General features: G+C 47.8%; 1 protein-coding gene across 8 annotated transcripts in view; it reads left to right on the top strand.

The window, feature by feature from the left end:
* The window catches only part of CARMIL1 (capping protein regulator and myosin 1 linker 1), a 311,551-nt gene that overhangs the window by 119,414 nt on the left and 167,863 nt on the right, over positions 1-24,274 (top strand). For 7 of the 8 annotated variants that reach the window (XM_078446565.2, XM_078446566.2, XM_078446564.2 and 4 more), the window contains exons 5-8: positions 8,089-8,210; positions 19,666-19,763; positions 20,116-20,186; positions 20,350-20,423. In XM_078446565.2, the coding sequence (XP_078302691.1) occupies positions 8,089-8,210; positions 19,666-19,763; positions 20,116-20,186; positions 20,350-20,423 (365 nt within the window). The remainder of the gene's footprint in view (positions 1-8,088; positions 8,211-19,665; positions 19,764-20,115; positions 20,187-20,349; positions 20,424-24,274) is intronic. The other variant, XM_078446570.2, reaches the window with a different exon arrangement.

Below are 24,274 nucleotides of genomic sequence, written 5' to 3'. Positions count from 1 at the left end.
AGTACTTTTCAAAGGGCACAAGTTTTAAATTTTGATGATGCCCAATTTGCCAGTATTCTCTTTTATGGATTGTGCTGGTGTCATTGAATAAGTCTTTGCTCAAACCGAGGTCACAGAATGTTCCATGTTTTTTGGAAGTGTTATAGCTTTATGTTATACATTTAGGTCTATGGTCCACTTTGAGATAGTTTCTGTATATAAAGCAACATATAGACCGACCTTTCTTTCTTCCTCTTTCTTTCTCTTTCTTTCTTTCTTTCTTTCTTTCCTTCCTTCCTTCCTTCCTTCCTTCCTTCCTTCTTTTTCTTTTTTTCTCTTTCTTTCTTTCTTTTCTTTCCTTCTTGCTTTCTTTCTCTTTTTTTCTTTCTTTTTCTCTTTCTTTCTTTCTTTCTTTCTTTCCTTTCTTCTTTTCTTTCTTTCCTTCTTGCTTTCTTTTTCTTTTTTTCTCTTTCTTTCTTTCTTTCTCCTTCCTTCCTTTCTTTCTCCTTCCTTCCTTTCTTTCTCCTTCCTTCCTTCCTTCCTTCCTCCCTTCCTCCCTCCCTTCCTTCCTTCCTCCCTTCCTTCCTTTTCTTTCTTTCCTTCTTGCTCTTTCTTTCTTTCTTTCTTTCTTTCTTTCTCATTCATTCCTTCTTTCTTTCCTTCCTTCCTTCCTTCCTTCCTTCCTTCCTTCCTTCTTTCCTTTCTTTCATCCTACCTGTAGGATATTCGCTTGTCTGAAAGACCGTTATTTCTGCACTGAACTGGCTTTCACTTTTGTTGTTCATGTAAGTGTTGGTCTGTTTCTGGACTCTGAATCCCACCCCTCTGGTCTGTTGGTCTGTCTTTGTGCCACTGCCACATGGTCTTGATTACTATAGCTCTATAGTAAGACTCGCTCAGAGGGTGTCAGTCCTCCAAGATGGTTCTTCTTTATCAAAGTTGTGTAGTGATTCTGGGTCCTTTGCAATTCCCTGTGAATTTGAGACTCAGCTCACTTTCTACAGAAAAGGCTGCTGAGATTTTGATTGATATTATAATCAAGTTTGGGAGAATTGACATCTTAACAGTACGGAGTCCCTGACCCAAGAAAACTATGTATTTCTACACGTATTTAGGTCATCTTTGATTTCCATCAACAGTGTTTTACATAGATTTCAGTGTTACAGGTCTTACACATCTTTTGTCAGATTTATTCGCAAGTATTTTGTATTTTTTGATGCTATTATAAATAGTATTGTTTTAAATTCTGATTCCTAATTGCTTCTTGCCAGTGTATTGACATACCACGATCTTCTGTCCTGCCACCTTTTTGCACTCACCTGTTGGCTCTAGTAGCTTTGGGTTTTTTTTAAGTAGGCTCTATGCCCAGCACAGAGCCCAGTGTGGGGCTTTGGACTCACGTCCCTGAGATCAAGACCTGAGCTGAGATCAAGAGTCGGATGCTTAACCGACTGAGCCACCCAGGCACCTCCATTCTAGTAGCTCTTAAAAATGGGTTTGATCATTTTCCCCATAGATGATGGTGTTGTTTGAGAATAAAGACAATTTCGCTTCTTCCTCTTGCAGTATCGCTGCCTTTTCTTTCTTTTTCTTGCCTTACTGCTGTTGGGAGGCCTTCCTTGTGGGTCTCTTGCGCTCCTGCCTGTCTCGCTGGGTATGCCGGGGATTCGTTGCTGTGACTTGCTCTCCACCCGGGCTGCTTCTCAGGATTGTGTCCCCTGCAAGCACCCATGTGACATGGTGGCATGTTTCCCTTATGGACAAACAGCAGGCTCGCTTACCGTTCACTCTGAGAAGTGTAGGTTACCCAAGTTCAGAGGTTCCTTCCCTGTAAGCATCGCTGTGTGTGTGTGGGCATCTCCCTGAGCCCTCTGTGTCGCCCTGTGGGGCTTTGGGGTCAGGGAGAATCTGTGCGCATGTGGGACTCACGCCGTGTGCTATGCCGTGAAGAAGAAAGTCGCTTCTGTCTCACCCAGAGGTCTCCTGTCTCCTGCTGACGTTCACCAAATAGCAGCAGGCTAACTTACTGGGTTCCAGGCGGGGTAAAATAAAATCTCGGCCCCTGCTAACTGGCCCCGCTGATACCTCCAGATCAGTGCTGAGCACAAGTGCTGAGAACAGACATCCTTGTTCTCTTCCCAACCTTGGAGGGAAAGCGTCCTTCTTCCACTAAGTGTGATGTTAGCTGTAGGTTTTTCATAGATGCCCTTTTTCTGGTTGAGAAGTTTCTCTTCTGTTCCAAGGTGGCTGAGACTTTCTTTTTCCTTTTTTTTTCAAGTTTTTTTAAATGTTTATTTATTTTTGAGAGAGAGACAGACAGACGCAGAGTGTGTGGAGGAGGGACAGAGAGAGGGAGGCACAGAATCAGAAGCAGACTCCAGGCTCCGAGCTGTCATCACGGAGCCCGACGAGGGGCTCAAACCCACGGACTGCGAGATCATGACTCCGGCTGAAGTCGGATGGCTTAACCGAGCCACCCAGGTGACCCCAAGGTGGCCGAGGGTTTTTATCAGAAATTAGTCTTGTGTTTTGTCAAAAAAAAATGTTTTTTTCTCTATGATTGTGTTTTTCTTTTTCTTTTTAGTTTGTTTATGTGGTGAATTATATTGATTGATTTTCCGGATATTCATTCAACCTTTCATTCCTGGGATTAACCCTACTTGCTTATGATGTATTATCCATTTTGTATTTTGATGGGTTCTATTTATTAAAATTTTGCAAGGAATCTTTGCATCTATGTTAATGACAGTGACTGTAGTTTTCTCTTTTTAAAACCAAGTTTTTGTCTGCTTTCTGTATTAGAGTGATCATGGACTCAGAACTAGTCCCTTCTCTTTGGACTTTTAGAAAAATTGAGAATAACCAACTCTTTAAATGTTTGGCTGAAAGTACTAGTGATGTTATCCGAGCCTGGAGTTTTTTCCTTGGGGAAGTTTTTTTAACTACAAATTCTGTTTCTTTAATAGATATAGATGCATTCACATGTTTCTTCTTAAGGGAGCTGTGGTGGTTTGACTTTTCTAAGAAATGTATCCATTTCATCTCCGTTGTCTGTTCGTAGTATCCCTTTGTTATGCTGTCAGTATCCGTGGAATATCGTGGAATATCGTTCCTGTTGACCGTTTGATTCTCCTCCCCTCCCTTCTGACCCCTGGCTCCCTGGCTCCTTGGCTAGAGGTTTATCAATTCTATAGATCTTCTCAAAGAACTTGCTTTTGGTTTTGTTGATTTTCTCTATTGAGTTTGTTTCCTATTTCATCGATGCCTACTCTGATCTTTATTGTTTCCTTCGTTCTACATTTTGCTTTAGTTTTTAAAACTATAAAGAAAATGCATGCGTGTTTGCGTGCGCCCACGCATGTGTGTGTAGTTATTGACAACAACTCCTAGAAAAAATGGTCAGAATTGTCACTTTACGTTGATCGAGATTACATACAAATCCTTGGAACTTTTCCATGGTTCATCTGAGAGCAGTGTGTTATCCTGTGTGTTTAGCATTCTCTAGAAACTGGAGTTGGGAAGAAGAATTACAGCACCATATGTTTGCCCAAATGGCAGCCATATGCAGGAGTGAACGATTGCTCACGAATGATGACATAAGCAGGGCCTTCCTGACGTTCCTAATTCAGGGATGTTTATGTTTATGGTGTCGGGGTTCTGATGGGAGCAGAAGGGCATTAACTGAAATGTTAATGCCAAGGTCATATTCAGAGTATGATGTGACTGTGGGACTTAATTATGAGAAAGGATGTGGATACAGCAAGGCCGATTTCCCTGTGCAGCTGCCGGCACTGGTCTGGCCTGGGGACGCAGGAAGTCGCTTCCCTCCAGTGTGTCTGGCATTCAAAGAGGCACGGAGTAGACAGTGGTCACCTCGGGCCCGTGGAGCCGTTGTCACTGCGAGTGCCAGCGGAGGAGCCCTGCCGCCTAGCTCCTGTTCCGTGTGGGCCTTGCAGACGACGGCATAGCGGAACCGAGGGGCTCATGATGCTTGCCGGTCCTCAGAATCTCAGCTTTCGGAAATTTCTGTGGTTCTGTTGAGACGTAAATACTGATGCCTCCAGCATTACCTCTCTCCCTGTCACGCTCCTCTGTGTACACATGCATGCACGCATATGCACACACACACCCGTATCCATGTGCACCCACATGCGCCCACATGTATACTCACACGCGCACATGCGTACTCACACACTTGTGCATGCACACACATGTGCACACGCTTATGCAGTGCACCCGCACACACTTATGCACGTATACACATATGCACACACTTAACGTACACATGCACACATACGCGTGCATTCACACACTTATGCACACACTTATGCACACACACGCACACACTTATGCACACACATGCACACGCTTATGCACACACATGCACACACTTATGCACACATGCACACGCTTACGCACACACTTATGCACACGCTTATGCACACATGTACACACACTTATGCACACACATGCACACACTTATGCACACACATGCACACACTTATGCACACATGCACACGCTTATGCACACGCTTATGCACACACTTATGCACACGCTTATGCATACACACGCACACACACGCGCGCACACACACACACACACACACGACTATTGGGACTCGGTATCAGGGGTGGACATTTGATTGCCTTGTGTCGCAGAGGATGAAAGATGTACCCTGTGTCACCTCAGGAACCTCAACGTCTGGTTTCTCTAGTGCTCTGTAATGTAAAACCGTAGGTTTTACAACTGGATGTGGCACTCACACCATACCCTGGGTTAGGATGAGCTTTTCTTTTTTCTCTTTTTTTTTTTTTCCGTTCTTTTTAACGTTCTTTGGGATTGGTTAGCTTTTTATCATTATTTAGTTATAGTTTGTCAATTCAGATTAAATGCCCGGACGTTCACATTTCATCGTGTGTGAGTGAGGCAGAGCGCGTGTCACAGGGGGAGTGCGTGTTACTGGGGGACTGAAATGTGACATTTGCTGTTCTTTTCCTGGCCTTTGCGAGAATATGCGAGACTTTTATCCCGTTTTCCCCATCTCGTTGTCGGAGCACTTTCTCTGTGTTCAAGTTTTGTTGAAATTCTGTTTTCTGTTCGTGGTCAATACAATGAGACCCGCAGTTAGGTAGCTTCATAGGTATGGAATTTGGGGACTAGTTGTTGTACGACTGAAACACTTAGGATTTTTTAAAAATTGTAAAGTTAATTGTTTGCTGTGTCATAGGATGATTTTGGCAAACCACTCATGGCTGTTTCTGTTAGAAGAACGAAGAACTCGTCACAGACGCGTTGCTGGCTTTTATGAAAAAGTGCTTAAGGTCGGGGCGTCTGGGTGGCACAGTCAGTTAAGCTTCTGGCTTTGGCTCAGGTCATGATCTTGCAATTCATGAGTTCGAGCCCCGTATCAGGCTCTGTGCTGCCAGTGTGGAGCCTGCTTCAGATCCTCTGTGCCCCTCTCTCTCTGCCCCTCCCCTGTGCGCTTTCTCTCTCTCTCTCTCTCTCTCTCTCTTTCTCTCTCTCCCTCCCTCAAAAAAAAAAAAAGTGCTTCAGATATATCCAGGTTGTTCTACTTAAAAAAGGAGGTGGGTGGGGTTGGAAACTCTCCCAAGTAAGATATTAGCAGTTACGTTATTATCTTAAACATGCATTGGAGGTCGTGGATTATGTCCTGCTGGGTATCTAAGCCAGAACTGTTTCAAAGGCTTGATTTTTTTTTTTTCTGCAGCCGAAATCGGAGGGACAGAGGTATTTGAAAGGGAGTCCTTTGTCCTGGTGAAACGATTGGCTGTGTTAGCATCACCTCTGTCCCTCTGTGTCAGTCTTTACGTGATCCAAAGGTGGCGACCTATTACGCAGGGCCGTGCACAGCTTTTATATCGGGGTGGATGTGAAAGCCTCCTTTCTTCCCCTCCAGACCTGTCACCTTCTTTTCTTCCCTGTCATTCTGTTCAGTCCCGTGCAATTAAGGATGATTAGGCATTAAGAGTAAGCGGAGTTAGAAGACGCTAATTACTGATCGCTCACCCCCGAACTGTGCACTGAATGGTTGCACTAGATGGGAAGAAAGCAGAAACGCCTTGTCGTGGAAAATCTCATTACCCACGGTGGTGGGGTGTTGGGGGTGGGCTGCAGAGCGTGGACCCCGTGGCTGCGTCCCAGGGTGTCTGGCTTTGTAAACCACGCGTACGCACAGATACGTGCACGTGGGACATCTGAGCCTAACTGCACAAGGCGGTTTGCTTCAGATGCTTCCTTGAGGTGTCCTGGGGCTGAACAATAAGGACCCGGCAGGGATAGCAAAGCTGGCCGCCCTTTTGGGGAGAAATCTTCCTTGGGTCACCTTCTAGAAGACCGATGCATGAAAATTAGGATAAAAAAGGTTGGTTTGTTTGTTTTTTTATGTGGGGAGCCAACTCACTGCCACGGAGGCGGTACGTATTGACAGATTCCTCTGGGGTGCTTGTGGAAAAGTGACATTTGAAGGTCTGAGGTCACTTAAGTCTTTCTCTTTGGTCTCAGCATTTGGACACATAAATTGCACTACTTTTCCTTTATTTTTTTAAAAGCTTATTTATTTGGGATGCCTGGGTGGCTCAGTTGGTTAAGCATCTGACTCCTGGTTTCGGCTCAGGTCACGATCTTACGGTTCATGGATTCGAGCTCCGCATCGGGCTCTGTGCGAGAGCGCAGAGGCTGCTTGGGATTCTCTCTTTCTCTCTCTCTGTCCCTCCCCCACTCATGCTCTCTTTCTCCCACTCAAAACGCGGGGCTCGATCTCACCTTGACCTGAGCCGAAATCAATAGTTGGACGCTCAACCGGCTGAGTCATCCACGTGCCCCCACGTGATTACTTTTAATTTAGTTAATTTTAGGACAGCCCCAAACAAATCTAAAAACTGCTTTGTTAATCTCATGGGCTAGTTGCACATTAAGTGTAGTGTTCCCTCATCGTATTTTTGCACAAGGTAAGTACCAGCAGGAAGTAAATATGTGAGGGTATTTTGATCCAAAGGGATTGCGTTTAACATGAATGTTTTTTTGAGATCCAAGATAATGGTATTTTTTAAAAAGTGATTGAAGTTGATTCTTTTTATCTGAAATATGTCCATAAACAACCTGTTGCCCTTTGCGACCTGCCCATGTTTTCAGGTTGATTTATATTTATTTACCTAGCTGTATGACCTCAGCGTCAACATTTTTGGTGTAAGCTTTGGACATCTCCCAGCAGTTCACTGGAATGATTCTTTGCCTCACCCCGAACATGATTACCTTGTTCCCGTCACATAATCCTTTCCAACATTCTCTCTTCTTAGAAAAGTTGAAATGTTTGGGATGCCTGGGTGGCTCAGTCGGTTAAGCGTCCGACTTCGGCTCAGGTCATGATCTCACAGTTTGTGGGTTTGAGCCCCGCGTCGGGCTCCGTGCTGACGGCTCAGAGCCTGGAGCCTGTTTTGGATTCTGTGTCTCCCTCTCTCTGCCCCTCCCCTGCTCCTGCTCTGTCTCTCTCTGTCTCAAAAATAATTAAATGTTAAAAAAAATTAAAAAACAAAAAAAGAAAAGTTGAAATGTTCCCAAGTGTTTGATTTTTCTTTCGCTACCAGGCAAAAGGTTTTAGCATTTCATTTAAACATCTTGGAAGGGGTCTAATTTTAAAAAATGTTTAAAAAGAAAAAGAGGTAACGATCAGCTTGCCCTCACCTGCTCACTGGCGGAGGCATACCTCCTTCCACTGGGCGGTAGGGATGGAGCAGACTTTGGAAGGCTGCGTCTCAAGACAAAACCTTGGGAAACTTAGGAGAAGTTGTGTGTGAGTGCGAATGGCCCGTCTCCCTCGCGTGTGTGCGTGTGGGGCGGGGGTCTGTTTGCATCTGTAGTTTCGCCTTTAGAAACACGTGCTTCAGTTTCTGGATGTTTCTGGACCTTTCCACCGTCTACCCAGGCACTTCCTTGGGTCTTCACTGAGGGTGTTATTTTAGGGAAGCGCTTCCGAAGAGGCTGGTACCGCGTGGGTACATGTCGGTGGGAATACGCGGTTCATCTGGTTTAAAGCTACAGACTCGCGGCCTGGGACTCGGTGTTAAGCAGCGTCCGCCCGCTTCTTGCAGATGGTCGTGGAGACTGACAAGCACAGCATCTCCATGAGGATGGCGTCGCCCGACGACGTGAGCGAAGTGTTGGCTCACATCGGCACCTGCCTGCGGAGGATATTTCCTGGCCTCTCTCCAGTGTGAGTTCCCCGGGGCCGGGAGGGGTGGGGTGGAGGGGGGCGGGGAGAGCGAGGACCTCCTGTCTGAGCCGGGAATGACAGCGGGGCTCCCTGTCGCCCCTGCCCTCGGGGCCTCCCCTCAGCCTCCCTCTTCTCTTCACCGTTAAATGGCGGACATGATGCTAACTCAAGCCGCTGTGTTTTGTGTCTGAGGTTCTCCAAGGTTCCCTACTTTCAAGACCTTGGGTGACAGAGGGTGTGGCCACCCTTTAACCTCTGCTCCTGAGGCTAAAGCAGAAACCTGTCTCATAGAACTTGAGATTTACCCCAACGGGGTCAGTGAGATTTACCCCAACGGTTGGGGTGGGCTGCTGAGTGCTTCGCAGAAAGGCCTCGAGTCTAGTATTAACGAAGAGTGTGAGAGCCTTCATTTTCCTTGTTTTATTAATTAACTTATTATTTTTTTTGCCTGATCAGTAAGAAAAAACTTAAGAAAGAAAAGAAACAAAAATTAGCCTCTTTTTCATTTTCCTCTCAGTTTCCGGAAGCCCACGTCAGGGAAGTTAGTGACGTACTTGCGTCTCTGCACAGCCTCACGTTTCTTTGTTCACGCGCTTTTCATCGGGGCTATGCACCCGGGTGACAGAGTCTGTCCTGAGGGAGCGTGTGGGGTGTTGGAAGGGAGGTTGGAATGGCTGAGGTCAAAAGGCAGAGGGGCGCCTGGGTGGCTCAGTCAGTTGAGCGTCCGGCTTCGGCTCAGGTCATGATCTCACGGTCCGTGGGTTCGAGCCCCACGTCGGGCTCTGTGCTGACAGCTCAGAGCCTGGAGCCTGTTTCAGATTCTATGTCTCCCTCTCTCTCTGCCCCTCCCCTGCTCATGCTCTGCCTCTCTCAGTCTCAAAAATAAATAAAAACATTAAAAAAAAAAAAAAGGCAGAAGGATCCTTGTGCCAGAAAGCTCCCTAAAGTGATAACCCGTAATGAAGATGCCTTCCAGCTGGAAGAGCTGGTTCAGAAGTTCTGGAAAATACCCCTCCCGGTGCTTGCTCTGTGTGCAGGCCTGAAGGCCTCGTGGGGACACGTGTAGGATGGTTCGCTGGGCACCTTGCTGGCGGGGAGCGGGAGGGAAATTTCGGGGACTTGCCCTTCACGGGACGCACTCCCAGATGCTCTGCTTGTAAATTGACGCGACGCAGGAGAACCGAGCCTTGTGTCTTTCAAGCCTTTTGGGCGCCTGCAGGTGGCTCGGGAGAGACAGGGGCTTCCTGTCCGCCTCTGACTTTCCGACACCCGCTGGGTTCTTCTGACGGCTCTGCGCTGGACCGTCTCGTTTCCTCGGTCCCCCAGGCCTGGGGGACCCGGCCCTGTGCCCTCTGGCTGTTCACCTGGGGCCTCCTCCTGTCCGACTCCTTGCCTTCCTCTGACTCTCTGGCTGGCCGATCGTCGAGGGAACGGAGGTGGTGAGCGGGGGGCTGTCCCTCGACTCCTGCCAGGCTGGAATTTCCGGGTAGGAGGCCTGTTAAAGCCAGGCTGTTGCAGGTGTCCAGCCACACACTTGTGTGTGTTCAGGAGAGGCGCGGGCGGGCAGGGGTGTGGGATGCAGTGAGGAGCCGTGAGTAGTGGTGACCGGGAAATACCCAGAAGCGAAACATCCTTCAGGCCCCCAGGGAACTCTCTGGGGGCGATCGTGCGTTAGCAGTCACTACAGCCCCTTTCCCCTCAGCTGCACTCGGTCATGGGGCTTTGTACGCGAGCTTCCTGAGAACGCCCTCGCTCTCCGTCCCCAGGAGCCCCGGTGAAAGAAGGATGTGGTCAAGCACAGCCTTGTTTATTTAGCAAGGGCTGGTTTGACCCTCCGAGCAATGTTTAGAATCTCTGCTTTCTGTAAAACGCAGTTTTATTTGCCTGATATCCTAGGAATTTTGAGGGAATTAGCAGTTTTATTTTCGCTTTTGATTCTTCCATTTTTCCTTCCCAGAGAACATCGTAGAAGAAAAGCGTTTTCACTTTTCGCTGCCATTTAACAACTTCTTGAAAGGTTCGGGCAACGATTCAATGATGCGCCCCATTTCCAGAGAGGCCGTCACCACATGCGTGTTAGTTTCTAAATCCATGACCTCCACCTCACCCTCATCTTCCCTTCTGTCCCCCAGCCGCCCAAGGCCCAAGGATGTCCCCAAGGACGTCACACATGGTGCAGCCCATAGACTTAGCAAGTTTCTTCCTGAAAACCTGCCTGTATTTGGTAGCGAATCTCAGTTAGTGGCCTCACCATTTAATTTTTTTTAATGTTTTATTTTTGAGAGAGAGAGAGATCAGGAGGGGCAGACACACACACACACACACACACACACACACACACACACACACACACAGAATCCAAAGCAGGCTCCAGGCTCTGAGCTGTCGGGACAGAGGCTCGAACTCACAAACTGTGAGATCATGACCTGAGCCGAAGTCGGACGCTTAACCGGCTGAGCCACCCGGGCGCCCCAGCGGCCTCGTCATTTAAAAAGTCATTTGTCCCTAACTTGCGCGTCTCATTACTTGCCAAACCCTTTTCATGTGGAGTTTCTGGTCTGGGCCTTTGGCTGTCTTCTCATGCCCACTGCCTGAGTCCAGAGGGTCTCGCTTGCCAGGGTGACATCGTCCTAGCTATAGCGTCTCCGTCTCCAGTCCTCTTCCTTGTCTTCCTTCCGCACCGTCACCAGAGTTACGCTTCTATACCCCAGTAGCGTCTGTGCTGTGAGCCTGGCCTAGAAGCCCACTGCCGTCTGGCCCCGTGATCCACCTGCGCCTGAGCACATCCTCCTCTTGTATTCCCAGTGCTTTCATTCAGGCTGCTCTTCCAGACAAGCTTCCGCTGCAAAAGACGTAGCCCAGATCTCGAAAGAGTTTCTTTATGTTTCCATAGAACTTTGCGATCACTTCCCAGACTAGCACCTGTCTCGCTGTGTTATAATTGTTTCTTTACACACTCATCCCTCGGTGAGTGTTGAGTTTCTACTACCGACGGCAGGGTGCTAAGTGTTGGGGTGCACGACCCACATGGAATTTCCACTGGGAAGCAGACCCCCTGAGAAAGGGAAATAAATAAATGAAGTAAGTAAGTATAAATTTGAATGCTTGCAACTGATCCTCCCTGCAGGGCTAATATAAAGAATAAAATTCTGTCTGCAAGGGCCTCCCTGTGGCCATGATGCTTTGAACAGACCGTCATGGAGAAGAAGGAGTCCGAAGAGGGCGGGGAATGTTTCCTTCTCCGGCCTCTGCTCCTGCCGCGGCACCTGCCTGGACCGGGATTGGCGTCGCTGAGAGATGCGCTGTGGCTGGAGGGTGTGGAAGAGGAGGGTGCAGACGGGAGGGATGGAGACTGGTGTATGAGATCAGGCTGGAAACGTAGGCGCTGGTCATTTTATGGAGAGAGTAAAGAGTCTGCAGTTTAGCGGCAGCTCATGAGGAAGCCAGTGTCGCATGCATGAAGGGATGGGACACGGTTCCCTTTGTAGTTTATGAAAATTGTGCCGCTGGAGACAGAATGGCGTGGGAAGGAGAAGAGCAGGTTGGGACACCGGCGGTGACCCAGGGGAAGGGTGGCCGCGGCCAGGGGTAGGGCATTGACGTTGGAGGTAAGGATAGAGGATGGGACACGGAAGATTTATTGTGGGCACAGGAGTGGCTGATAGATTTGGTGTGTGGGTGACGGCAGTGAGGAAAGAGAGGACCGAGGACGGCTCTAGGGTTTTGGATTAAGGACTCAGTGATCAGTGCTCCTTTTCAGCGAGGTGGAGAGGGCCCAGGGTAGGTGCGGGGGCAAGTTTTATTTTGGGGGGAAAACACCCCAACCGCTCTGCTGTAAGCATATGCTAAGCTTGAGGTCTAGGACGTGTAGGTGGGGATATCAGATGGGTGGTTATGTACGTGGGGTCGGAGCTTGGAGGAAAGGTCCGGGTCTGGAGACGTAGCGGACGTGGGAGGCGTGAGCATAGACAGTCTTGCACGCGTGACTTTTCTGAGATCGGCCAGAGAGACGTGTGCACCTAGAAGAGAGAGCATCTTCAGAACGAGGACAAGTGCAAGAAGAGCCGGGAAGGGCCCATATGCTCACCTCTGTGAACTGACACGGGGGAGAGTGCATCTTTCCACCCACGTTTGCTCTCACTAACATAGCAGTTCTTGAGAACCTACATGAGGAGCTGCAAGAAAAGGCGTCTGATCTAGAGGAGACAGAGGGTGGCTGGGCATATGTGGGAGGTGGCTGGATGCAGGCTGGCTGTGTGGACCCCCCCCCCCCCCCCGAGAAGCAGGGAGAGGGTTTAGAGAAGAGGGCAGGAAGGCAGAGGCAATTTAGATGAAGCCACCAGTGTGGAAGAAGGCACGGATTATAATTTAGAACTTGGCTTGGCAGAAAATTTAGATAATGTGAATGTACTTGACTTTTGTTTTGCTTTCATACCCACCATGCACGGTTAGGGCGTGAGAATTAAACCTGTAATATTTCGTGACTTGCACATTCGGCCTTTAATCTTGAAGCTCCTTTGCTTACATCGCATGGCACGGTTTTGGCAGGGGAAATGGCTAATTACGTTGGTGCTGGTTATTGACTAGCGAGGGTGGAGAGGTAGGTCATCATACCCTTTCTGGTCCATCTCTAGCGTGCTTTAGTTAAAGTGGTCAGTAAGGGAAACATTTCCTTTATGTAAATAACATGCAAAACAAAATACGTCCCTAGTAAATGTCATACATCCCACTCAACAATAAGTTGAAGAATATGAAACTGTATTTGATATCACGCGGTATGTTAATAACTGGAATTAAAGTAAAAACTTCAGAAAGGAACCGTATATGGGATCCTCAACCTTATTTGAGTCATTTGTCTCATCAGATGTGTTACCTGAGTCTGTGGTGGGGACCTTGGGTCCCCAGCCCTCCTCTCCTTACTTGCTCAGGGCGCCTGTGGTAGAGACGGATGGACAATAAAATATCTGATGAGCAGATGTCAGGAACCTGGAGGGTCTGGAGCACAAACAGCCAGGACTGCCCTCAGTTCAGATAATCAGTTCTTGCACAGCCCAAGTTCAACTGTACGCATGAAGCTGTGTCTGTAAAGATCTGAGTTTCTGGTTTTACCCAAATACAAATTTTGAAAATTACATCCATGGTCAGAATCAAATATATAAAAACAATATATAAATTATCTACAAATAATCAGCCCTCTTGTGTATAGTCAAGAAAACACAGGTAGGAAAAAAATGAAGAATTTCAATTAAAATTAATATTCACCCCAGTATCCTCTCTTCACCTCCCCTCTGTACATATATATTTATCTCTTTCTCTCTCCTTTTCTTACAAAAAGATGTTTCCCTCCTCTCTTTAAATAAGGAAAGTTTCGGGGCACCTGGGTGGCTCAGTTGGTTAAGCGTCTGACTCTTGATTTCGGCTCAGGTCATGATCTCATGGTTCGTGAGTTTGAGCCCCGCATAGGGCTCTGCACTGTCAGCAGGTAGCCTGCTTGGGAGTCTCTCTCCCTCTTTTTCTGCCCCTCTCTCAAAATGAATAAATAAACTTAAAGATAAGGAAAGGCTATTTCTTTTTTTTTTAACTTTTTTTTTTAACATTTATTTATTTTTGAGACAGAGAGAGACAGAGCATGAACGGGGGAGGAGCAGAGAGAGAGAGGGGGACACAGAATCGGAAGCAGGCTCCAGGCTCTGAGCCGTCAGCCCAGAGCCCGACGCGGGGCTCGAACTCGCGGACTGCAAGATCGTGACCTGAGCTGAAGTCGGACGCTCAACCGACTGAGCCACCCAGGCGCCCCAGGAAAGGCTATTTCAAAATATGGACAAAAGTTAAAGATTCAAGAAGAAAATTTAAGTTAAATTTAAAAATCAGATTGCCATTAGCATTGTTTTGTGACCACTCTCACTCGGGCCTGGCCCCTGAGACCGTGACGGTGAGGGAAAGCTAGGGAAATATTTGCAGCCTAAGTGTCGTTTAATCTGTTTTCCCAGAGGTGTCCATAATGGCATTTTTCTTCAGGAAGCTGTTTTGTGTTATGGCCTTCGGCTTTTCTAATATTGAGAACCTTGGCTATTCTCCAAAACCATGCTAGTTTTTTTTTTTTTTTGAAGTATTAAATTAAGTCATCAGGACATGGAAGAATTCATCTAGAAAGTGTTCACTAAAGCACTTCCTCGGGCGGGCACACATGCATGAGTGAACCGTGCCCTGTTCTCCAAGAGTTTGTAGTCCAGAGGTGGTGTAGGAAAGTTCCTCCAATTGTTCTAGGAGAGAGAGAAAACCCTCAGGTTTCCGAGAAAGAGAAGTCACATTTGACTTGGGATGCCAGCGAAATAACGTAGGATGTGTATTTGCTCTCCTCCTTGTTTGGGGGGGGGGTGGTTGTCGAGGGTGTGCTGACCGGACTTCTGTGGGGAGATGGCGGAGGCTGGAGGCCGAGGGGAGCAGGTGCCGCTGGGAGGATAGCCACCTGCCTGGCGTAGCTGGAATTGGGAGCCTGCAGATGTCACTGTGAGGAGGGGGCCAGAGGACAAGCCTCCGGGATGGGCACTAGGGAGCCATGGAAGGCTTTTGAATGTTAGGATAAGATGGGAGTTACGCACCCCTTTGGGCTGCTTTAGAAGCGTGTGTGGAGAGAGCCTTGAGGTAGGAATTGGAAGGTGTCAGCTTGGTGGGATGCTTCAGGGGGGTGAGACTCTGGCAAGTTAACTCCCTTCTCAGTGCCTCGGTGTCCTCATCTGTAAAAGGGGAATCATGCTGTGAATGGAGATGAGGATTCAATTAGCCCGTGTAAACTGCTTCCGTGATGCTACAGGAGTTGTAGCTGTGGCACAGACCTCAGTGCACTCGGGTACCCAGCAGCGTCGGAAAAAAGCCCGCCCCATCAGAAAGGAAATTGGCAATGTTTGTAGGGAATATCTCCGAAGTTTATGATTTTATTTTTTGAGAGAGAGAGAGGGAGAGAGAGTCTCAAGCAGGCTCTGCACCGTCAGTGCACATCCCAACACAGGGCTCGAACCCATAAACCGTGAGATCACGCATGACCTGAGCCGAAGTCAAGAGCTGGTTGCTTAACCGACTTAGCCACCCGGGCGCCCTGAACAGTAACCTCCTGACAGGATTGTTTTTCCTGGGAATAACTTACGGAATACTTGACTATTCCGTCCTGTATGTGACACATTCGGGAAAGTTGGCTGAGTAGCAGCATATTAAGACAAAGGTTCTTTGCTACCGTAATAAAAAAGATACCGCAGGGGCACCTGGGTGGCTCAGTTGGTTAAGCATCTGACTTCGGCTCAGGTCATGATCTCACAGTTCGTGGGTTCCAGCCCCGCGTCGGGCTCTGTGCCGACAGCTCAGAGCCTGGAGCCTGTTTCAGATTCTGTGTCTCCCTCTCTCTCTGCCCCTCCCCTGTTCGTGCTGTCTCAAAAATAAACATTACCAAAAAAAAATTTAAAAAAAAAAAGATACCGCAGATCTGTTTCTGAAGTCAAAGCCAATTAAAGTATGCAAAGGTGAGGTTCTCGTGAAGAAAAGTGGCAGAATAGGAGTTGATGTGCAGACAAAAGAAGGGTGCTGTGTAGCCCGTTCATTTTTCTAAAGCAGACGCAGTATTTGGTTGGGATGTGGTTTGGGTCAGGGAAACGTGCACGGTGCTGGTGACTACCGCCCTCGAGTGGGAGAGGCTTTGGAACTGAATTTTAAATAGATCAATTCGGTGGAGTGAAAGAGTTTACGGATTTTTTTCGTGTCGACAATTGAGGCATGAGATTCGCACAGAGAGCTGGCGTGCTGGTGACGTTTACTGTCCTTCTGAGGCTTGTGTAAGGTAAACGCCTGTGATGCACACGTACTTGGTCCAGCTCCACAGTCCCGCCTGCAAGCGAGAGGCAGGCTTTGTGCGTCTGCTAGGATTTTGGTTTACCTGTCGCGGCACTTATCCTGCCAGCAAATCCTTTCTGTCTGTCGGTCTGTCTGCACAACACACCCCCTCTCCCTGTGTGTGTAGGTGTGAGCTGTGTCCTGTGGTGCACGCACATGGGCTCTTTGCTGCCGTTGAACTACAGGGAAAAACAATATGGGCCATTGAGGGGGGGGTCCCCCCTCATTGTTTCTGTGCATTGAGTTAGAGCACGTAGACACTGGCCATCTCCTGGAAGTTTACTCCTTAGAACTTTATCTCTTATGCAAGTCAATGCACCTGTTTCATGAGACGTCTTCGGTTCCTGAAATCGAAGTGCTTTGCAGTTCCTTGCAAAAGAAAGAGAAGTGTCACAGAGCGGGGCTGCTTAGAAAACCTCAGACTGATCCCGTCAAAGAGTGGTTTTGAAGGTCAAGGGGCAGCCTCTGCACACAGACGTCTACGCTAGCCACTGCTTCTCATTTTCCAGTTGACTTGCCCTTACCCCCTGAGCAGGAATGTCCAGTGTTGTTTTTGGAATAAAATTGAGGCTTTAGTTTCTGAATCTGCCATGAGAAGTCATCTGTTTCTCCCTCTAATCCTAGACTGCCACCTTCCTATTCTTGATCCTACCAGCTTCCTGCCAAAGATTTTTTTACCCCATTTTCTTCCTGCTTTTGACTAGCTTAACTTGGTCCTGTGTGTCATTGAAACAGCATGCCCCACAGTCCTGCTGAAGTGAAGCAAGAATTCTAGAAGACAGATGTGATCTCAGATGAAGTCAGACCTATGTCTAGTTTGATGTGTCCAAGGTTCACTTAACCGAGTCGTGTAAACGCTGGGGGCTGTTTCTGACAGGTCTGCTGTTGCTTTGCGTAATATCTGGTTTTGCTGTCTGGTCGCCAGAAAACAATGCCACTAAAATGCCCGATGATGGTATGGAACCGAGATGAATCATTCTGTAAGATCTGGAAGATTCTGTAATCTCACGTCCGTTTGCGAATGTCTTGTTAAACCCACAGTTACCCCCCAGTTCAGGAGTTTTAAGATGATGGGATTTAATCATAGGTGTTTTCAGGTGAGATTGAGAAAAATCATGCTGCACTCGCAGACCTCGTGCATTTACACGAGAATTTGAAGGAATTAATGACGTTTGGCCTAGTGGGTTATACCTGATTATGCTTCAGTCGTAAAAACCGCAAGGATGTGTGGGAATGTTTTCAGGGCAAGCAGAAAGTTCAGGGTGTTTAAATGCTTTGTTGTGTATCGCAGGGTTTCTCTAGGAGTAGAACAGGGCAACTTGCCAGGAGGTAGCACATTTTCTCTGGAATCCATCCCGTGGGAAAATGGAGACAACTATTTTCCTCCAATACTCTACGAGGTGATTGAGATCCGTCACGATGACTGAGAACATTATATGTGGCAGAAGTGCTTTTAAGTCATTAAAGAAAGATTAAAATATGTTCAGTATAACTTAGCGTCTTTATTTACACCATTTCGCACCCAAGTCCTACCTTGATCCCGGTGCTTCTGACCCAATACCCTTCCTCACAGCCTGTGACCTCCTCCCCTCCTCCCCACTTGACTCTCGAGGGCCACACCCGAGACCTCGTCAGCTCCTGGAACAGCGTGTGCCGGGGTCAAGTCACAATTCACTCGTCTCGCTGTGACCACGGCCGTTCGGCCCTCTCTCCCTCGGAAGGACCAGCGCTCGGACTTTTTCAGGGCCTCTGGGCCGTAGATCCCTTGGATCTTCCCCTCCCTCTCCTGAGCGCCCAGCCCACAGTGTCCGTCACCCCAGCAGTACCCTCAAGTCCATCTGGCCACCTGCTTGGAAAGCCAGCAGCCCCACAGCGTGCCCGCTGCCCCTTCCTGCACACGTCTGGGCTGTGGCGGGCGGGAGCCCGAGGAAGTCTCACGGCTGGTCCACCTGCTGCCTGCAGAAGCTCATGACCTTCACTCTCGCTGGGCTTTTCTATTTAATCTCTCAAGTTCTTTATCTGGGTCCAAAGTTTGCCCCCACCCCCGCCCTGCAGATTTTGTGGACGGCGCCCTTCTCACCAGCCGGTGCACCCTGTTCAGGCTTTTTGTGGCTCCTCCGTGCCCTACGAATAAAATCCAAACCCCGTAATCGGACCTCGAAGGCTGTCCGCGACCTGGTTCCTGCGAGCTCCCCAGACTCTTCCGTTACCCCCTCCCCATCACGCGGTGTTTGCTGGCCCGCTTTGAACCGTGTGCCATTTCTGGTGGTGAGCACGAGCCTTCTCATGGCCGTGAACTTGCTGTCCCTTCGTCTGGAGCGGTCTCCCCAGCTCCTGGTTCCCCATCTCCTTCCCCCACCCCCGCCCCGATGACGTCTTTATTCCTCTTCAGGTTTTAGCATAGACGTGGTAGGGACTGGAGAGCACCGTCCACATTCCCCACGCTCCGCTGCCCTCCCCCCACCAGAGGAGAAGTTAAGTGCCCTTTTTCTGCACCCCCCGCCCCACTATACCCTCTACTTCTCCTTTTATACCTCCTGTTTGTCTGCTTCTCACGATAAGCTGTCCATTTGGAGGGCAGGGATGGTGTCAGTTTTGTTCATGGTTGTGTATCTAGTACCTGACAGCTGGTCTTGCCATGCTGTAGACATTTAATAAAAATTCGGGGGTGAGTTAATGGATTCATAAATTACCCATTAAATGATTACTACGTGAGGGGCGCCTGGGTGGCTCAGTCGGTTAAGCATTCGACTTCGGCTCAGGTCATGATCTCGCGGTTTGTGGGTTTGAGCCCCATGTCGGGCTCTGTGCTGACAGCTCAGAGCCCGGAGCCTGCCTCGGATTCTGTGTCTCCTTTGCTCTGCCCCTACCCTGCTCGTGTTCTGTCTCTGTCTCTCAAAAGTGAATAAATGTTAAAAAAAAAATTGAAACGATTAGTATGTGATAACTCTGAGAGCATCGGCTAATGTTTATCGAGACTTCACCAGGCCGCGCGGGTTGTTTTGATAACTTCACAGGTATTAATTTCTTTCTTTCTCGCGGTTACCCCACGGGGTAGGTCCTCTTACTTCGCCAGATCTGTGAATAGTGAAATTTGGAAGTGGTCGGCCGGGCTCTGAACCACAGTAAAAGGAACACTTCTTCCGACATGATATACTCTTTCTTGGCGGACGTTTGTAAGGGGTACTATGGAAGCACAGAGGAAGAGATGTGTGTTTTAAGTTTTTGAAAGCTCGTGATTCAAATTTAGCATACACATAAGCTAATAATTCATCAAGTAGAACACGCTGCCTTCTAATTATTCTAGTGCAATCTACTGTCACGAAACAACGAAATAACATAGAGACTGTCCACATCCCTGGATAATTCCTTGGGCCTATAAAAGGGGGCTAAAGAAAGGCGATTAAGTTTCTGAGGTTTCCAGCTTCTTGATGCTCAGAAAGTGGAATTTACGTTTACCGAAATCAAAGTGGCAGCCATCTTTGGTCTAAAAAAAGGCGTACCACAAAACAGATTTCTACGTGCGGTGCCAACCACTCGATTTTTGAAATTTATTGTTATTTTGATCTTGCAGGAGAATCATGAAAAAAGTCTCCATGGAGCCCTCTGAGCGACTGGCCAGTCTCCAGGCTCTGTGGGACAGCCAGACCGTGGCCGAGCAGGGGCCCTGCGGTGAGCATGCATTTTAAAACCAAATTATAAATGGCCGCATGGATGTCCCCGTGCCAGGAAGTTACGTCTATTCCTAGTATGCTTCTGTAAAGGTACAATTAGTTTTAAGGTGTAATTACCACTGCACAGACTTTAGACTGGTGGATAAAAGTCCTGTATTTAAGCCGTATTGCGTCCTGCTGTGTACTTACTATAGAACAAGGGGGAGAATCTTTGCCGTTTTCCCAGACAGAAAGAAATAATCAGCATTGTCAACATCGGCCATATTTAAACTTTTAAACTTTAACTTAAAAATCATTTAGCCAAAAACCTGTCACGTTTCTGTTGTGTGTTTCTGTTGTGTGTGTTTCAGGTGGATTTTCTCAGATGTACGCCTGTGTGTGTGACTGGCTTGGATTTTCATACAGAGAAGAAGTACAGTGGGTAAGTGTGTTTGTGTGCAGGCTTGTGTGTGCCCCCCCCCGCCGCCTGGAGAATATTCCAGTATTTGAAAATCTGTCTGTATCATTGTCTAATTCTCTCTCTGCATCCCTCTTTCCTGATCATCTGTGTGGACTATTTACATGATTTAATTATATTTAAACAGGATGTGGATACAATTTATCTGACACAGGACACCAGGGAATTGAATTTGCAAGACTTCAGCCATCTTGACCACAGGTAAGCCACTGCTTTCTTTCCTTCCGTTTGCAACTGATTTTTGCTTCTGGAACCATACTTCTCGGCTGGTGCTTATAGACACAGGCGATCTCCAGGAAATCCCGTTATAAGGGGAATCTGGAGAATCTAAGACTCTCTGAATTTTGCCTTTCAAGTAATAGTCTCAGATGTGTTCATTTGGGATGGAGGTGCCTGTGTGTACTTGAAATCCAGAGTTCATAGTTAGGAACTATGGAAATAATATAATTCTGAGGTTCTTATACCGGCTTACGAAAGTCTATTTAATCATCTGCCCTGTGTATATAATACTATGTAATATAGTATTATTTTGCCTAATTGCCTTAGAACATTTTTTCTAGGAGGCAATTTTATGCTGTAATCCTAAGAAATGACTTTTGGTTTACAATTTCTTTATGAGTTGGGGATTCGCTGCTAGGGTATAGATGCGCACACGGTGGTGGGAACGGGTTTGCCGTTATCTGCCTTGCGATAACAATAACACGGCTGTGAATCCCGTTACACGTTTTTTGAGAAACCTGCAAGTTTTAAGATCTTGACGTTCATATGTTTAGGGCCGTGGCTAGCGGGGTCAGGCCCCAGGGAAGAAGCTTCGTTCAGGGTTAGGCAGCGTTGGGTGGTGCCCCTGCGTCTTTGCTGGGTATCCCAGCCTCCTCCCTGGAAACGCTGCTTATTTTAAGCAGCAGACGCTAGTCCCACCGCCGTGAACCTCAGCCCAGTCAGTCCGTCCTCTCTGGCATCGAGAGAGAGAATCCTGGCATCCGGCCCTACCTTTCGCGCTACGCGCACAGCTGGAATACGGCGTCGTGGCCTGAAAAATGCCATTTCAAATTATTTTCCCACCTACCTGGCGGGAAAATCCAGAGCTGTACAGGGTTCCCGAAGAGTCCTAGCCAACGGAACGGAGCAGAGAACACGGACGGGAGCCCTCTCTGCGGCGCTGGGGGCTGCAGAGGGCGGCGAGGCCTGGTCTGTGCTCGTGGCCGAAGCCAAGTGCCTGAAGCCCCTGGTTCTCAAGCGTGGATTTGCTTCCTGCTTGTGGAGCAGGGTGGTTTTCTCCTGCCTGGAGCCGTTCCCCCTCTTCCTGCACACGAGGGGACGTCGTACTCCCGCTCTGGCTTCCCTGGGTGTCTGTCCTGCGTAGCTTGTGAAAAAGTGAACTGAGAAACAAGGAAGAATCTTAGTCTGCAGGTTTTTCTCCAATAAACGCAGCAGGAAATTGTACGTAGAGTAAGAGGACTGGGTCGCCCTGCAGCATTAGGTCTCAATGGGTGCGGCCCCCGGAACCCTTTACAGGTCTTGGCAGTGATTGAGCTTTTGGGTTACGTGGGTTATATCTTTTGGGACTCACCGTAGTAGAAGCCGAAACTAAAATTAAACACTTACTAATGCCTTTAAACATGTTAATAAACCCATTACATGCTAACGTAGGTACCGTTGTCGTGAACAATAACCATTTTCCGAGACAAACCTAAGTCCGCCGGAAGAGTGGCTTCCCTTCACCTGTGTGCTGATCCCTGTAACTTCTGACTTCACAGAAGGCAGCTGGGTTCCCGTGTCCGCTCCTGTTCACGCTCTCGTGATGCGTGGCATTGACCGAAGTACATTTAGAACATCCAGGCTTAAGCAGATGCGTACTTGGAAAAGGGAGCGTTGTTAATAGCCTCGTCACATGACTGTGGATACTCCTCTTTCATACTCCACCATGACTAGTAAAGCGATGGTTTTCCAAAGTTCAGTTGCTGTGTGGAGTCGGAAACCGTATCAACGAACTTTTTTTATTTTACTTTAAATCCCACTGGGGCCCTTGGGTGACTCAGTCGGTTGAGCGCCTGGCTCTTGATTTCGGCTCAGGTCATGATCTCACGGTTTGTGAGGTTGAGCCCCACGTCGAGACTCTTCTCTCCCCCTCTCTCCCTGCCCCTCCCCCGCTTGAGTGTGTGCGCTCTCTCTCTCTCTCAAAAATAAATAAACTTAAAAAGCAAATCCATTTGGTCCATCTTGTACTTTGAACTAATCTTACCCCCGGATGGTTTTGTAGCAAGCATTCTGCATCGTTCATTTAGAAAATACTGGTTCACTGGGTTATGCATAATAGTGTGCAGATATTTTGCTGTTGTACAATAGGGAGAAAAGAGGACATTTGTTAACACCGCTGATCCTCTCAAAAAAGTCTTTTTAAGCGTGGCAAAACTGTCAGTCTCCTAGTGGCCGATAAAAGTTTCCCCAGATTCAAGTGGTTTTCTTTTTTTTTTTTTTTTAAGTTATAACTTTACTGTTGGAAAAAAGTTCCTCGAAGTGACGGGCTAACAACTTTTTACGCTGTAGAGAAAACATCTGCTAAATCCCAAGTCTGAATTGACTGTACTTTGTCATTTTTTTCATGGTGTTCCATGAGAGAGCGAGTTCTGCTTGGAACTCTATCACAAAGATACTTCGCATTGAGAAGATGAGCCCTTTGTATAAAGAGGAAGCATTTTGTGCCTGTTTCTGTTTTGTCGCACAGGCAGGTACTCGAGGGCTGAGATTTAATAAAAGAAGTATTTTCTACTTCATCAAGGGCATTCCTTTTTTTCTTTCTTTCTTTCTTTCTTTCTTTTCTTTCTGTCTTTCCTTTTTTTTTTTTTTTTTTTGACAAAGAAAGACAGCATGAGGGAGGGAGGGGCGGAGAGAGGGAGGGAGAGAGAATCCCAAGCAGGCTCCACACTGTTCGTGCAGAGCCCAGCGTGGGACTTGAACTCCCCAACCTTGAGATCATGACCTGAGCTGAAAGCAAGAATCGGAGGCTTAACTGACTGAGCCACCCAGGCGCCCCAGCTTTTTCTTTTTTTAAGTTTATTCATTTATTTTTAGAGAGCTAGAGAGCATGTGCAGGGGAGGGGCAGAAAGGGAGAGAGACAGAATCCAGGCAGGCTCCGTGCCATCAGTGCAGAGCCTGACACGGGGCTCGAACTCACGAACCCGTGAGATGGTGACCCGAGCCCACATCAAGAGTCGGACGGCTGACTGCGCCACCCGGGCGCCCCAAGGGCGTTCTTAAATGACATGGGCATTTGTTGGAAGAAACCGCATGTGTGGCGGTAACGAACACAGTGACCGGCGTCCAGGCCTGGATGGCCGTGTTGATTCCTGCTAAGGCGCCGGTGGTTTTCCCTGCTGTCATTTTTATACCATCGTGCAGACGTCTACACGGCGTAAAGGACAGTTTGTTTCAGTGTTATTATGAAAGTAGTTTTGAACTCGTGAGGCCCTTGAGGGAGTCCCGGGGTTCCCCAGGGGTCCATGGACCATACTTGGAGTGAAGACACCGTGTATGGCGGCTTGAGGTGTTGTTCTGGCTTCCTCTGTCACACCTTCAACAGTCTTTACACCATTAACAGCCTATGTGTAATGTCAGTGCTGTTTTCCAGCATATCCACTGTGCTCAATTTGGTGATTAATCTGGCCACAGAGGGAAACCATATCTAGGGAAGCTGCTAAATACAGTTACTTGACATACATAGAAATACGTGGAATGCTGTCCACCGTTGAGGAACCTTGTCGAAACTTAGAATTTCCCTACAAACAGAGTTTTTCCTGATTCCTTAGCTGGAGAATTTTCATTTTGTCAGTAAACACTGCATTCATGATCATTTACTTTTCCTACTTGGTAAAGGGCTAGAAGCACTTTTGTCATTACTGAGATCAGAAGGCGGAAAACTTTTCCTGTCAAGGGCCAGATAGTAAATATTAAATATTTTAGGCTTTATGGGGCAGGCAGCCACCGTGGCAGCTCAAACGCAACTCTAGACAACGTGCGATTGAACGTTCGCACTCTAGACAACGTGCGATTG

This window comes from Panthera onca, chromosome B2 (genome assembly GCF_046562875.1).
Source record: "Panthera onca isolate mPanOnc1 chromosome B2, mPanOnc1 haplotype 2, whole genome shotgun sequence".
NCBI lineage: Eukaryota > Metazoa > Chordata > Mammalia > Carnivora > Felidae > Panthera > Panthera onca.
This window is presented reverse-complemented; position numbering and strand designations above follow the sequence as displayed.